The following is a 16717-nucleotide window of genomic DNA, read 5'->3' on the forward strand; positions in this document are numbered from 1 at the left end:
TTACTGGACCCTTTACAAGCACTTGTATTTGTTCAAAGTACCTGTACAAGCTCAAATATGACCTACACACTACATGGTACGTAAGTACGGTAAGTGTTTATCGTAAAAAAACACAATTAGTTTGTATTTCAGGTATTCTAGCACGGACATGTCAAGTCGATTTTCTGAAGGAACCGTCCGACTTATTCCCGGGAGTTCACGGTACGGGAATTTGAAGTCTACGGTGCTCCTTTAAAAGCTTCGTACCTAGACCCACTGGAGTAGCGACTGGCTTAAAGTCTGCCACTCCGAATCACACCTGGTCGTTGATAAAACCTCGCTGATGCAGAGCGATTTACTGTCCTTTTGCCGAAATTAAGTGCTCAAGCGTGTACTTTACCTCGACCTCTTTCGACAGAAGTTCACCAATTTCATAGATCTCGATGGAAAACACATTATAATGCATTTACCAATTTACAGCGTTCCGAATTTTAAAGTCAAATAAAAATGTTATTATCCATTTTTGTAAATAAATAAAATATATGTACAATTGTAAGCTGCCTAAGTATCTTTCTTCTGTATTAAAACCACCAAGGCGAAACACAGGAGAGAGGAAAAATGCCATTTTTCAAGAGAAACAAGACGCCATTAAAACTTGAATCGGCCCACCGATTGACTTTCGAACAACGTTGCCAAACTTCTCAGCATGGCTTGTAATTATAGACGGCTGTGCCTCAACTCAGGCCACGATAAAGGTAAGTTCATAGCTCTACGTTCATACGTTCCCGTTTGTCCGTTAGTCAATCAGAAGACAGCAAATTTTTAAATCGTACGTCGTCCGTTTACGACGGAAAAGTTGGTTGAAGTTGAACATTTACGTTTCCGTTGGTCCGTTTTTAACAAGAGTGAGGTTATGTTTGGTACGTTAACAGTATTCGCCTATTCGTTCTTCACAGTAATAATCAGATAGCAACGTGTTTTTACTTTCGTATCATTTTTACATACTGAAAATCACAGAGGGTATAGTACAAAATAAAATTTAGGTTATGGTTATACGTTGCAAATGTACAATGTGGACGGATTGCTATGAACCTTAACAAAATGTACTATGCGTTTGACGGATCAACGCAACGGATGAACGAAGAGCTATGAACCCACCTTAAGAAGCACAGCCATAGTCGACTTTGACTAATGTACCTACCGACATTATTCACGAAGCTGGCAGCAAATGTATGTTGTGGCAACAGCGTACGCATTCAATTAACAGCCTATGACCTATGTGCATTGTTGTGACCATATATATAATATATATATGGTTGTGACTCACGATTCTAACCTTAAGTTACTTATTCCATCATGGCCTTTAGGCCATGTATTCCATAATGAAGGGGCAGTTACGAGTATTTACTTTGAATTTTGTAAGTATACGCATTTGCTTCCTTTTATTCATACGGCCCATTATATACCGAACAGAGTAGTGTAAAGTTTGTAAAAACATGTCTGATCTATTCATGTTGTGACTCTCATATATATGGTTGTGACTTAACAATCGGCAGTTATGATAATATACAGTGTGGTCGTGGAGCTCCCAATTATGCTGTTTCCACATAATGACATTGTTATAAAAGTCAGACCTCCGTAACTACTACCTGTGCCTCGTAACACTCCCTTGAAGAAGATTAAAAAATGAGTCGCCGCCCATGGGCAAGGCGGTCCTCGGTTACGGATGCTACGCCCCTAAAGTTGAAGGTTCGTGGGCCTTCAGATTCTTTTATGCCTTAGCTCTACAATACATTTTTATTCTAGCGTCTGATGAGCTCCCTCTCACGGTACGTAGATATTAGTTACGTACAACAAGGTACACATATTCGTGAATGCTACGAGTTCCCCTAACCTAAATACACCTGGTATTGCATACCCTACTTCACGGAAGTCGAGGTTCTACATAGGTACACACCCGTGCACCATGTAACTGAGTTAAACCTGATATATCGTAGACTTCCACAAGCACCTGGACATTATTTAACAATTAGCATGTTGTAAATTACATAAAATGTATTACCCGATATCAAAGTGACTGAATAAACTCGAACACAAGAACAAAGCAAAAACTGTATGAATATATGCAATATTTCCGCTACAAAACACAAGTGACGCCAAACCAAAACATCTAGCCCATGGTACAATAAGACAAGGTATGTCTATATCCATTGACTTTACACCTTAGACCATATAGTACATGGACTGCTATTCGCCCTATGCTTTCAATACAAAATGGATGGTCACGAATAGAGGGCAGTGTAGTCGTGGGTATGTGAATCTCAGGGTAAACTAAAGTCGTGTAAACACCAGTAGGATAGCTTAAAGAGCAGCTTTATAGTAACCGCGTAGTACGGGAAGCTTTAAATGCTCTTCATTATTTGCTATACGTCCACAAATAAGAATAAGTTTGCTTTTTTTGGGATATCTAGGCGATTAATTAATTGACGTTTGTTAATTTATAGGTTGACAGTCTCAAATCGTGTCTCATCGGACAACTTCGGACAGACTCGTTTACCCTGAAACTCACATACCCAGGCGATGTCCTATATGGTCTAAGCTTTACACACTATAGACAAACGGTGTAGGCTTAAAAAATGGCAACACAAATGGAGCTGGAAATGTTAGTATGGAGCTGGGCCACCAAATGGTCGCAGCGCCACTCTCGTTGTTATTACGTCATTAATAATTATTGTACCTACAAGTGCATGCACAGTGACTGTGACAGGTATTGACATTGACAAGCGCGGATTAGTAAGAACGCAAATTTTGCATAAAGATAAACCTCCATGGCATCAAGACGAAAAGGAGTTTGTCATAAAGTTATATACTACAAGTCTCCGGCAACTCACAAATTTCTGGAGGCAAAATATCGTATGACCCGCAATATCTACCTTAAAAGAATGGATTTCGGCATCTAAATCCACTACAGGATATAATTCAGCATAGTTCGAACAAATTAAACTAAAAAGTTAGTATACTTTATCGTCAAGAACGAGTGGGTGTTATTTGTTTCGACGAAATGTTCAGAATCGCCATCATGTTCATCTTCTGCATTTTTTCAGTCGTCATTAGAAAACTCCATCTTGGACATTGAAGTTGGTAACACTACGTACATTACTGGAAGAGTGAGTTGATCAAATTTGCGATCGAAAAGTTTAATTGCACACGATGTGAACAGCTTCTTAGAAAACCACATCAAACCTTAATGACGCCAAGGAACTATTAATTTTACACAAATCCTTTGAAATTAGGAAAAAAAACGCTGTGCATCGGCCATATCTGTTAAATTGTTGCTAAGAACTTTAAATTTTGTAAATGGTCTTTGTAATACTATTAAGAGTAGTTCAAACAAAAATGTACAGAATCAAAAATTAAATAATGAAACGTAATAGATTTCCTTGCGTTCATATGTCGTCCCATTCGACGTCATCATTAGTACGTGCATTGCAATGTGTTTAATAAGTTGCCTATTTAACGCAAATATTCGCTACAGTAAAAGCGGCTGCCATTTTTCGCTATTTGTCCGTTTGTCTATCTATAGTGTATAGTCAATGCTATATCTAAACGCAGATGACGTTTTTATCTCAATGACGTCAGCGTCACAAGAATCACCGCCAAGTTTGAAAATGACATACGCTTCATACTTGAATTAGAAGTGTCATTGCAATTACTCAATTAATTTGGTTGAGTAATCATACTGAATGCATCTCGGAATGCATTTAGATATAAATATAAGGCAACAGAGAAGCTAAACGTACCACGTAATATACTTATTTCAGAAATTTAATCAACCTTTTAAGTTTTTTTATTGCCGCTAGATGTCTCGTCCTTATTTGAAAACGCTAATATAATTTTTACTTTTTTTACTTACATATTTTATTGTAACTTTAAATATTTGTATTGATAACATGCAATAATTGATACTTTGTAAGTTTAATGTGAGAAACTTGACGCAGTTGACATGAACTGAACAAATCTTATCACATCCGCAAAGGACTACACAAACCCCATTACTTTATTTAACGGTAGAGCCTAAAGCGCTTTCTTTCGGTGATCCCATATATGTATAAAAGACATATGGGTGATCCAAACGCGTTTGGATTGTCAAATCACGTTCTTTCGAAGTGTGATCTTATAATCATGATTGCTATTTAATCGTGAACAAACTGAACATAAAAGTTTTATGACACGAATTCCTAACCTATAAATGCAAGGATATTTTTGCTCCAATGTTAGATTAGTCAATATTTGTAACTGAAGAGGAGCATAATCGTGCAAGTACTTCCACTTGTATTTAAATTATTTTCATAATCCAAACAAAAAATACGTAATTCGAATGCAAATGTGCGCTACGTAAACTTAACCAAACTTTGATTCAAATTCGCGCGTTCTTTCGTAAAACGTGATCCTACGAATCACGATCTCGAAATCATGATTGCGAAGTAGCCGAAAGAAAGCGCCTCTAGTTATCCCAATGACATCACGCATAGGCATACCTTGTCTTATTGTATCATGATCTAGCCCATAGAACAACAAACCATCTAGCCAAAGTTATAAAATTATTTAAAAAAATTAAAAAATCAACCAGGGTGGTGGCTCATGTCCACACTCTCCAACTACTTGATTGGTTGCATCCGACGCTGAAATATACAGGGTATTTGAAGGGATCTAGACATCTCAAGGTATGCACCCATTCATCGGTATCACTAAAAATTAAAGCTTCTTTTATCTTTGTTCATCATATTGTGCTTGATAAAACTTCACACCACTTGTGATTTTATCAGTTTGTGTGCTAACCATTAACAGATGTCTTCTCAAATTAGATTTATAATTGGTAGCGAAATCGCAGTAGAAACATTTAAAAATCCTTGCAAGTTTTGTGCCTAAACAGGATTTAAAATTTGTTGAGAACTCTCAATGAGTATATTATTTAAAATTCTCTGCAGTCTTGTGTCCCAACACTCGTCCTAACAGCTGAGCTTTCTTTATAACTGCTGGCGTAATCACACATAAATTAGAATTTCTTAAAATTTCTATGTTTAAATGTGTTTTAAACGATTTATTATTGGTTGTAAAATTACAATGGAGATATTTAAAATCTTTGAAGTGTATTAAACTTTGGAAGACTTGTGTCTTCTTAACAAATGTTTTCTCAAGTCAGACGTAAATTACAGTGGACACATTTTAAAGCTTTAGAAGTCTTCGTGTGTTAACAGATATCTAATCAAACTGGATTTAAAATTTGTTGCAAAATCACAACAGGCACAATTAAATTCTCGGAAGCATTGTGTGTTAACAGGTGCCTAGTCAAACTGGATTTAACATTGGTTGCAAAATCACAATGAGCACATCGAAAATCCTTGGAAGTTTTGTGTAATAATAAAAAATGTTTTATTAAATCGGCTTTAAAATTGGTCGCGAAATCGCAATAGACGCATTTTAAATCCTTAGAAGTTTTGTGTGTTAACAGATGACTAATCAAATTGGATTAAATATTTGTTGTGAAATCACAATCGGCACATTCAAAAACCTTTGAAATCTTGTGTCTTCTTAACAAATGTCTTCTCAAATCAGACTTTAAAATGGTCTCGAAATTGCAGTGGACACATTTAAAAGCCTTGGAAGTCTTGTGCCTTTTTAACAAATGTTTTCTCAAATCAGACGTAAAATTGGTCGCGAAATTACAGTGGACACATTTTAAAGCCTTAGATGTCTTGTGTGTTAACAGATGTCTAGTCAAACTAGCTTTAAAATTTGTTGCAAAATCGCAACAAGCACATTTAAAATTCTTTGAAGCAGTGTGTTTTAACTTGTGTGTTAACAGATGTCTACTCAAACTGGATTTAAGATTGGTTGCAAAATCACAATGAGCACATCTAAAATCGTTTGAAGTTTTGTGCATTAACAAAAAGTGTCTCAATAAATCAGATTTGAAATTGGTCGCGAAATTACAGTGGGCACATTTTAAAGCCTTAGAAGTCTTGTGTGTTAACATATGTCTAGTCAAACTAGATTTAAAATTTGTTGCAAAATCACAACAGGTACATTTAAAATGTTTGGAAATCTTGTGTGTTAATAAATGCCTAATCAATTTGGATTTAAACTTTGTTGTGAAATCACAACAGGCACATTGAAAAACCTTGGTAACCTTGTGTCTTCTTAACAAATGTTTTCTCAAATCAGGCTTATAATTGGTCATGAAATTGCAGTGGACACATTTCAAAGCCTTGAAAGTGTTGTGTCTTCTTAAAAAATGTCTTCCCAAATTAGCCTTATAATTGGTCGTAAAATTGCAGTGGACACATTTTATAGCCTTGGAAGCCTTGTGCCTTCTTAACAAATGTCTTCTCAAATCAGATTTAAAAATGGTCGCAAAATTGCAGTGGACACATTTTAAAACCTCTGACGTCTTGTGTCTTCTTAACAAATGTTTTCTCAAATCAGACGTAAAATTAGTGGCAAAATTACAGTGGACACATTTTAAAGCCTTAGAAATCTTGTGTGTTAACAGATGTCTAGTCAAACTGAATTTAAAATTTGTCGAAAAATCACAATGAGCACATTTAAAATCCTTGGAAGTCTCGTGTGTTAATAAATGTGCTTTAAAATTAACTTTATTGTTGGTTACATAATTACACTTCGCACATTTCACTTTCTTGAAATTGTTGTGCGCAATCATATCTGTTTTAAAACTGGATTGAATATTGGTTCCATAGTCACACTGGCTACATTTAAAATCATTAGATGTTGGATGTGACAAACACTGTGAGCGTTTGTCAATTCTATGTTCAACACACTCAACTTCGGGCACCAATTGATCATCTTCCCAACTATGAGAGTCATTAAAATAATTCATACTGAAGGTCAGCCCGTCAGCATCCTGCTTTATAATGGCGGAGACATCGTTGGGAAGAAAAACATTTTCGTCAATGACCACACTTATTTCTTCTTCTTGATTAGGTTCAATTTTAAGAATTGCAGACATCATAGAAAGTTATCACAACCTCTTCTGAGTTGTCTCTGGATTGTGGGTAACTCAAGATTTTGAAAGAATACAACTTCAGCCAATTTTGTTGATGATGTGAGCGATATTGAACATGATCCCATACAACTTAACCCTAGGAGTAAAAAAAGCGTGAACTCTACAAATGATTTTATGTTAAACTAACTCACTAAAATCGAACCATAAGCATCCTCATACATATATGAATGTGTTCTGATAGCAGTAAGCAGGAATACCCGAGACCCGAAAAAAGCAAAATCATATCACGCAGCAAGACACGTAGACTGCAAATCAAATCAGCATCCTGTTGAAAAAGAAAAATACATGCAACCACAAATTGCAACGTTGTCGCATTTCTGTCTCGCAAACCTTCGACAATAGACGGCTGTGGTTCCCTTTGATCATAGGTGGTTCCAGGCAAGCATTTTGGCAATTCACTTGCTACTGTATTAAGGTAAGTTCATTAGCTCTCCGTTCACAAGGTTGGTATATTACAGGTTGCCTCGTAACTGTCGACCAATAGCAATCGAGGCGCGAATACGTCACTGGTATCCCACGATTTAAACGATCATGCAGCAATGCTATTGTTTACAGTTCTTTCATGATGTTTCAATCTTTTAACTAGCGAAATACAAATATTCAGTTTTATATTTTAAAATTTAGTAAATATAAATCGTTATATAATACAGCCTTCGTCTGATGTACCAGCGTTGAGTGAAACAGCTTCATCTAACAATCCATCGCGTGGTCACATTTTTCTTCCAATTCTCTTAACGTAGTTTATATCGTTTCTACACTTACTTTTGGATTTGTAGATGAGATAGGCGATATCAACGAGACCATATGATTCTCCTGCTTCGGTCAGTTTTAAACACGTTCATCTTCTGCCGGCCGTCAAGCACTAAATAAGATGTGAGTTCCGTCAAAAAATTTGACCGGTGTCTTATTTTTCCCTAAAACATCATTTTCATTTTTAAGCTCTGTAGCCTTTTCCAAAGGAAATGTCCACATACTGGCAGCTGGCAGCTTTCCGTTTGTCAAAGAATTCCGGAACCCTTTTAATAATATTTCTAGGTTCTTAATGCACAGGTATTACAGGAGGTTCAGTATTTATAACCTTAAGGCCGCTTGACATGGAGCAATACTACGCGCAAGAACTTGCAGAAAGAAATTGCAAGGTCAAATCCTTGCATGCAATAAGCATTGCATGGTATTTGACATGGTGCAATTCTATTTCAATTGCCACATGTCTGCCAACAGAAGAAACATATGGATTTGTCAACAAAGTTGTTAACCTCAAATGAAAATTAAATTTTGATTGCTTGAAGAAACATGAAAATTACAAGAATAAATAAGATTAGTAAAAACAAGTAATGAGTGCGTCTCTCAGCATCACAGTTGCCGCCGCTGTATTTTACTAGGTTGGTGCCACAAAAACAACTAGATTTATCCCTAGAATTGCACGATTCATGCAAGAAAAATAGCACCGGTCCTATAAAAATTGCATGCAAGTCTCTTGCAGCAATTGATCAGCTGGCTTTGAACTGCGCATGCCTTTCGCAATTTTTCTTGCAACTTGCATGCAATTGCAATTTTTATTGCTCCATGTCAAGCGGGCTTAAAAGTTCATGAAGCAAAACTGCTGACACTAATGGTACCGAATAATTTTTGAATTCATAAATATGTTGTTTACCTAATAAAACACATTTTATAATAAAAGAAAATAATTTATTATTACAGACTTAATAAAATATGTACAAAATAAATCACAGTTAAGTAGGTGCACTAAAATATCACCGCTTTAATCAACTTCTTCAATCGTTGGGCCTTGCGTGTTAAATCGTCCTGCTTGTTGACCACAATTTCCTGGCATAGGTCCATTTTGTTGTCCATATAACTTGGACATAATTGGGCTACATAAATTTGTAAGCTGTTTCTGTTGATCTTCGTACTCCTCTTTCTCGGCAAGTAAATTATTGTCTAGCCATTTTAAACATCCGTCACATGCACTCTCCACTGCTTTTTTATCTTCTGCTGATAATTTATCACCTACTTCACTAAGAGATTGTTTTAAATTGAAAACGTAACCCTCCAGTTGATTGCGGGCTGAGATACGGGCTCGTTGTTTTTCGTCTTCCTCTTTGTATTTCTCAGCATCCGCCACCATTTGGTCGATGTCTCTCTGCGATAGTCGGCCTTTGTCGTTCTTAATTGTTATTTGTTGCGACTTCCCGGAGCTGGTGTCTTTAGCTGACACGTTTAGTATGCCGTTAGCATCCATGTCGAAGGTAACTTCGATTTTGGGAACTCCTCGCGGTGCTGGTGGAATTCCGGACAAGTCAAAATTGCCAAGTAAATTGTTATCCTTTGTCATGGCTCTTTCGCCTTCGAATACTTGAACCGTAACTCCAGATTGATTATCGGAGTAAGTTGTGAATGTTTGGGTTTGCTTGCATGGGATGCGAGAGTTACGTTCGATGATTTTCGTCATGACACCGCCAGCAGTTTCGATGCCCATGGAAAGGGGAGTGACATCTACCAGCAGAACGTCTTGGATTTTATCACTTGTATCACCGCTAAGGACGGCTGCTTGAACTGCTGCACCATAAGCCACAGCTTCATCTGGATTTATTGATAGATTCAACGGCTTGCCACAGAAATAATTTTGTAGTAGGGATTGAATCTTGGGAATTCGAGTTGAACCACCGACAAGTACCACGTCATGGATTGAGCCCTTGTCCATTTTTGCGTCTGCGAGCGCTTTCTCAACTGGCTGTAGGGTTCCACGGAATAAATCAGAGCACAATTCTTCAAAGCGAGCCCTGGAGATCTTCGTGTGGAAATCGATACCATCAAATAATGCGTCAATTTCTAAAGTTGCCTCGGTGCCGGATGACAATGTTCGTTTTGCTCTTTCTGCAGCTGTGCGGAGACGACGTAAAGCTCTGGGGTTGTTACGTATATCTTTCCTGAATTTTCTTTTAAATTCTTCTACGAAGTGGTCAACTAAACGATTGTCAAAGTCTTCTCCTCCAAGATGTGTGTCGCCAGCAGTAGATCTGACCTCGAACAAGGAGCCTTCGTCGATGGTGAGTATGGATACGTCAAATGTACCGCCGCCCAAATCAAAAATGAGAACGTTACGCTCACCTTTGAGGTTTTTATCCAGGCCATAAGCGAGAGCGGCGGCCGTGGGTTCGTTTATAATTCTCAATACATTTAATCCGGCAATAACCCCAGCATCTTTTGTAGCTTGCCTCTGGGAGTCGTTGAAATATGCCGGTACAGTAATAACGGCATCTTTGACTGACGCGCCCAAGTAAGCTTCAGCCGTTTCTCTCATTTTCGTGAGCACCATTGAACTTACTTCTTCTGGGGCGAATTTTTTAGTTTCGCCCTTAAAATTAACTTCCACTTTCGGCTTACCCCCATCGCTTATCACCTTGAAAGGCCAATGCTTCATATCCTGTTGAATTTTTGGATCGTCGTATTTTCGGCCGATGAGTCTTTTAGCGTCGAAAATGGTGTTGTGGGGATTCATGGCAACTTGATTTTTGGCCGCATCGCCGATGAGCCTTTCCGTGTCGGTGAAGGCGACGTAACTTGGAGTTGTTCTGTTTCCTTGGTCGTTGGCGATGATTTCCACCTTTCCATTTTGCCACACGCCTACGCAGGAGTAGGTCGTGCCCAAATCAATTCCAATCGCTGGTACTTTAACCATTTCTTCTTCAAAATATCACGAATAACTTCTTATTCACACGTATATTCACAATAACGGCGCACAAATGTGTCGTTACTATGTTCCTTCGCTCAAGTTTTGAACTGTTATGAAGTTGCGCGCCTCGAAACGCTTATATATGCTGAGGCCGATTTATCCCGAGCGGTCTCGAACATTCTGGAACGCCTATAAATGTAATTGGTGGAATACGAAACGCGCGCCTGGAAAATAGTGAAATTCTAGAAAGAGAAAGGGTAATTCCTCGAATGATAAACTGATTAGGGCCCATGCTCAATTCATTAAAAAATTGACATTGCTTCTTGAGCGTTCGAATTTTCTAGCACAATAAAACTTCGAATCAACACTGGAACTTGTGACTAATTTTTATTCGCTTTTTCTGTAATTATGTATTAGCCCGTTAGCCGTAGATTATTCTATTTTAATTTCTACTAGGCGTAAAAGGTAAAAGCCCATACAAAATCGCTTATGGGGATTATTTTGTTATCAACCATTTATTTACATCAGTTATCTATTCTTTGTTGCAAATTGAATTAATCTCAAGAGCTATCGAAACTACCAAACATTGGTTTACAAATTTACATTCCGTTGTAATTAAATCATAATGCAAAGTACAGAAATGGAATATTCTAGGAAATACGGATTTCAAAATGCGAAGGCAAGAATACAAAAACTGTATTTAAATTAAGGAAACATTATTATTAAATGCAGAAATTCCGTTCTTTTGACAACTGGGTTAAATCATAAGAAGAAAAATTTATTCGATCCAATCATTCATTACATTTCTAGAATATTCCTGCAATTTCGCAAGCGCGCGTTTCGTATTCATCAATCATATTTATAGACGTTCCAGAATGTTCGAGACCGCTCGGGATAAATCGGCCTCAGCATATATAAGCGTTTCGAGGCGCGCAACTTCATAACAGTTCAAAACTTGAGCGAAGGAACATAGTAACGACACATTTGTGCGCCGTTATTGTGAATATACGTGTGAATAAGAAGTTATTCGTGATATTTTGAAGAAGAAATGGTTAAAGTACCAGCGATTGGAATTGATTTGGGCACGACCTACTCCTGCGTAGGCGTGTGGCAAAATGGAAAGGTGGAAATCATCGCCAACGACCAAGGAAACAGAACAACTCCAAGTTACGTCGCCTTTACCGACACGGAAAGGCTCATCGGGGATGCGGCCAAAAATCAAGTTGCCATGAATCCCCACAACACCATTTTCGACGCGAAAAGACTCATCGGCCGAAAATACGACGATCCAAAAATTCAACAGGATATGAAGCATTGGCCTTTCAAGGTGATAAGCGATGGAGGAAAACCGAAAGTGGAAATTCATTTTAAGGGCGAAACTAAAAAATTCGCCCCAGAAGAAGTAAGTTCAATGGTGCTCACGAAAATGAGAGAAACGGCTGAAGCTTACTTGGGCGCGTCAGTCAAAGATGCCGTTATTACTGTACCGGCATATTTCAACGACTCCCAGAGGCAAGCTACAAAAGATGCTGGGGTTATTGCCGGATTAAATGTATTGAGAATTATAAACGAACCCACGGCCGCCGCTCTCGCTTATGGCCTGGATAAAAACCTCAAAGGTGAGCGTAACGTTCTCATTTTTGATTTGGGCGGCGGTACATTTGACGTATCCATACTCACCATCGACGAAGGCTCCTTGTTCGAGGTCAGATCTACTGCTGGCGACACACATCTTGGAGGAGAAGACTTTGACAATCGTTTAGTTGACCACTTCGTAGAAGAATTTAAAAGAAAATTCAGGAAAGATATACGTAACAACCCCAGAGCTTTACGTCGTCTCCGCACAGCTGCAGAAAGAGCAAAACGAACATTGTCATCCGGCACCGAGGCAACTTTAGAAATTGACGCATTATTTGATGGTATCGATTTCCACACGAAGATCTCCAGGGCTCGCTTTGAAGAATTGTGCTCTGATTTATTCCGTGGAACCCTACAGCCAGTTGAGAAAGCGCTCGCAGACGCAAAAATGGACAAGGGCTCAATCCATGACGTGGTACTTGTCGGTGGTTCAACTCGAATTCCCAAGATTCAATCCCTACTACAAAATTATTTCTGTGGCAAGCCGTTGAATCTATCAATAAATCCAGATGAAGCTGTGGCTTATGGTGCAGCAGTTCAAGCAGCCGTCCTTAGCGGTGATACAAGTGATAAAATTCAAGATGTTCTACTGGTTGATGTCACTCCCCTTTCCATGGGCATCGAAACTGCTGGCGGTGTCATGACGAAAATCATCGAACGTAACTCTCGCATCCCATGCAAGCAAACGCAAACATTCACAACTTACTCCGATAATCAATCTGGAGTTACGGTTCAAGTATTCGAAGGCGAAAGAGCCATGACAAAGGATAACAATTTACTTGGCAATTTTGACTTGTCCGGAATTCCACCAGCACCGCGAGGAGTTCCCAAAATCGAAGTTACCTTCGACATGGATGCTAACGGCATACTAAACGTGTCAGCTAAAGACACCAGCTCCGGGAAGTCGCAACAAATAACAATTAAGAACGACAAAGGCCGACTATCGCAGAGAGACATCGACCAAATGGTGGCGGATGCTGAGAAATACAAAGAGGAAGACGAAAAACAACGAGCCCGAATCTCAGCCCGCAATCAACTGGAGGGTTACGTTTTCAATTTAAAACAAGCTCTTAGTGACGTTGGTGACAAATTATCAGCAGAAGATAAACAATCGGTGGAGAGTGCATGCGACGGATGCTTAAAATGGCTGGACAATAATTTACTTGCAGAGAAAGAGGAGTACGAAGATCAACAGAAACAGCTAACAAATCTTTGTAGTCCAATTATGTCCAAGTTATATGCAAATGGAAGCCAACAAAGTGGACCTATGCCAGGAAACTGTGGGCAACAAGCAGGGCGATTTAACAGCCAAGGACCAACGATTGAAGAAGTAGATTAAAGTACTTATAATTTGTAGCTTTACAATCTCATTTTGTACATAAGACTGACTTGTAAATAAATTATTTATTATATACGAAGTATTTTTTATTGTACCTACTGCTCACACGTGGGCACAAAGGGAATTTAAGAATCATCGAGGTAAATAAATAAAACCTGGTATACACAATATAGACAATCTTCGACTTTATTTCGTAAAACATTTTGACAACAAAATAATAATAATTGGTTACTGACTACTTATGAATATACAAAAAATGAAAAGCTCAAATGGCAATGCAATTCAGATCCTGAAAAAGGCTAACCAGTTACGAAACCTATACACTAGCAGGTAATGCCAACTTATACACACAAACGGGCTGATCTCAAAACATGCTAAAACATTCTATATGCAGTACATCTGGGTAGTTGAACTTTGCAATGAATTAAAAAAGTGATAATAACTATTATTGAATTGACAGATTTTCTTTAATGAGTGTGATGTAAAGCGTGAACGAACAAATTTGTAACATACCATTTCATAATGAGGTATGCACATTTTGCCTAATTTTGATAAATGATATTGCATTTAGTAATTTAGTAGGTTTATTCAAACCACTGGAGCATATTTTCATTTCCTAACCATTATGAAAAGGTAAGGTTAAGGCATCCATAAAGTCGATCATATGTAAAGAGTTAGTCTTGAAAAGTCAAAATTAGACAAAATGTGTTTTTTATTTAAACTGGCAGTATTGGTGGTTTCACTATTATATATACGAACCATTTATGAAATAAACATTTGTACCACCTGCTTATGACCTTAGTTGCGAAAACAAGATGTGCTTGTTTATTCGGCTCATTCCCCCTCCAATTAGAGTGTCAACTCATTTTCAATCATTAACCATAGACGTTTGACTATGCAGGGTGCCCATTATGTATGGAATATAGTATATATCCCGGTAAATATCGACTGTATACAAAATTTTTCTATATGAAAGTTGTTTGACATTCTAGTTCCCATAATAAGACAGCATTCCATAGTTTTTATTTCAGAAAACAAATGAGTAACGAAAAGCAATTGAATTTTTTTAAATAGCAATGCACACTTTCATGAGGCTCATATGATAAGAGATTTTTCTCTTTTCAATTACGTAACATGTTAGCACCCATGTAGAAGTAATTAATTTTTATTTCAAGCTTTTTGTGATAGATTATGCCATTGTCTTGCAGTTAATGTGAACATTTTGAACATTCATTGCGATGAAAACCATTTTACTGCTACTTCCCTTTATTCTTCAAGGTTTAATAAGAAACGTACACGTTCATTTGTTTTATTTGAATGTCTGGATTAATGTTATTGATCTAATTATAATAAATTTTGTTGAATATGAGTACTAACATGCTATATCATCGAACAGAGAACAAAATCTCAATTGAATGAGCCTAATGAAAAAGTGCACTGTCATTTAAAAAACTTTAATTGTTTTCTGAAATAAAAACAACTGAATGCTGGCTTATTATGGGAAATAAAATGTTAAACAACTTTCATATAGAACATTTTGTATACATTCGATATTTACCGAGATATATATACTATATTCCACACCTAATGAGCACCCTGTATACATATAAGGTAGCAAGTCAATGATTTGTATCCAGTATCGGCCACTTCAGGATTCAATAGAAATTTCTTATAATCATTCTCACTGATAGTGGACTTGGTAATTATGTTTTAAGATTAAATTAATTTATAGCTGCAAATCAAACGACACACCTCCATCAGTTGTAGGTCAGTATAAGGTAATAGCAATCTTGAAAAATGTCTAATCCCCTTAACCATGAAGTGCGCCACAATTGTTAACCTACATTGAGATAAAACAAAAAGTTTGATTTTCATCAAAGATCTCAAAAGTCTGTGAATTTCCAGAGCAGCCAGAGTCAAGTCAGAAATGCTTACTTCCTCATATTATGGAAGGAAATAAATGTTTGTAGGTGCATGTTAATTCACATTAAGACGCGTTTACATTGGTCAAGTTACTTGATTCTTGGTTCAGGGTTTACACTACATTCAAGTGAAGCACTCGAATGAGAATAGTCATATAAAGCCGTTTGCTACCTTGCGGTGACCTTGGAAAGTAAGCCAATGTGATGCTCAAAAACATTCGCTTTCAAGGTTATCAGCACCCAATGACCCCATTTTTTGTATTTCCACTTTCAAGGCTACCAAAGATCAACTACCTATTTTTTCCGGTGCCACATAGGTCAAGGTGAAGTTATAAAGTCGTTTGGCACATGCCGGTGACCTTGGAAAGTAGATCAAATGGGAAGGTAGGATCTTGGACACGGGCAGTGAGCAACCTTTGAACTTCCTCGTCAGGAGAAGAGTTGACGACGCTCGAATTTAGCCTTATGGAATTGTACATGAAGTTGATTTAGAATATTCCTATATGTCTTGTCACTTGCTTTGGTCATGAACTTATCAAGGTCATTATTTGAAGGCTTTAATGCTATTCCGAAATTTCAAATTGAAACCTTTGAAAACACCGGATAAAATTCCATTTAAAGTTTTTGCGCGGACACCTGGTATAATACATTATATCATATTTTTCAAAATTTTGAAATGACATGTTCCCACCGTCAGTCATTTTTTAATTGGTATCAGTTACCATGGATACAATAAACAAAACAAAATCCAGGGCCTACTATTTCCAAACAGTAAACAAATAACGTTTTCATGGCTGAACTTAAAAAAATTTAGCTATTTACGTAATCCGGAAAAATAATGAACAATTGACGTTAAGATATACAGGGTGTTGCATTTAAAAAACCAACTCTCAGAAACTGTTGTCCAAAATACGCCACTGGATTCTACGTAAAAAATCTAAAATAGGCAGTTTTTACTTTTTTCTATCTTACATGGGTAATAAGATATGATACCATCTCAAAAAATCAAACTTTTCGTTTTCATCCTGTATCTCAGAAACATTCTGTTTGGGTATTAAAAGTTTCACAAAAAAGTCTTT

General features: G+C 37.4%; 3 protein-coding genes across 4 annotated transcripts; 1 reads left to right on the top strand and 2 right to left on the bottom strand.

Annotated features, from left to right (window-relative positions):
• Positions 1-5059: 5059 nt before the first annotated feature.
• LOC116167826 (zinc finger protein 99-like) lies at positions 5060-8148 on the bottom strand. 2 transcript variants are annotated; one of them, XM_031483370.1, is made up of 4 exons: positions 8038-8144; positions 7394-7977; positions 7195-7328; positions 5060-7139 (listed from the first exon to the last, which is right to left on the bottom strand). In XM_031483370.1, exon 4 carries the CDS (start codon positions 7007-7009, stop codon positions 5510-5512), a length of 1500 nt encoding a protein of 499 aa, XP_031339230.1. In that variant the 5' UTR covers positions 7010-7139; positions 7195-7328; positions 7394-7977; positions 8038-8144; the 3' UTR covers positions 5060-5509. The 2 variants fall into 2 exon arrangements, with proteins under 2 accessions (XP_031339230.1, XP_031339229.1); XM_031483369.1 differs by having other exon boundaries at positions 7394-8148.
• A 605-nt stretch (positions 8149-8753) lies between these two features.
• Positions 8754-10834, bottom strand: LOC116167825 (heat shock protein 70 A1-like). The gene has a single exon (XM_031483368.1). It carries the CDS (start codon positions 10743-10745, stop codon positions 8826-8828), a length of 1920 nt encoding a protein of 639 aa, XP_031339228.1. The 5' UTR covers positions 10746-10834; the 3' UTR covers positions 8754-8825.
• Positions 10835-11699: 865 nt separating this feature from the next.
• On the top strand, positions 11700-13791 carry LOC116167824 (heat shock protein 70 A1-like). The gene has a single exon (XM_031483367.1). It carries the CDS (start codon positions 11788-11790, stop codon positions 13714-13716), a length of 1929 nt encoding a protein of 642 aa, XP_031339227.1. The 5' UTR covers positions 11700-11787; the 3' UTR covers positions 13717-13791.
• Positions 13792-16717: the final 2926 nt, after the last annotated feature.

Source organism: Photinus pyralis, unplaced genomic scaffold (assembly GCF_008802855.1).
Source record: "Photinus pyralis isolate 1611_PpyrPB1 unplaced genomic scaffold, Ppyr1.3 Ppyr1.4_LG4, whole genome shotgun sequence".
In the NCBI taxonomy this organism is placed as follows: Eukaryota; Metazoa; Arthropoda; class Insecta; order Coleoptera; family Lampyridae; genus Photinus; species Photinus pyralis.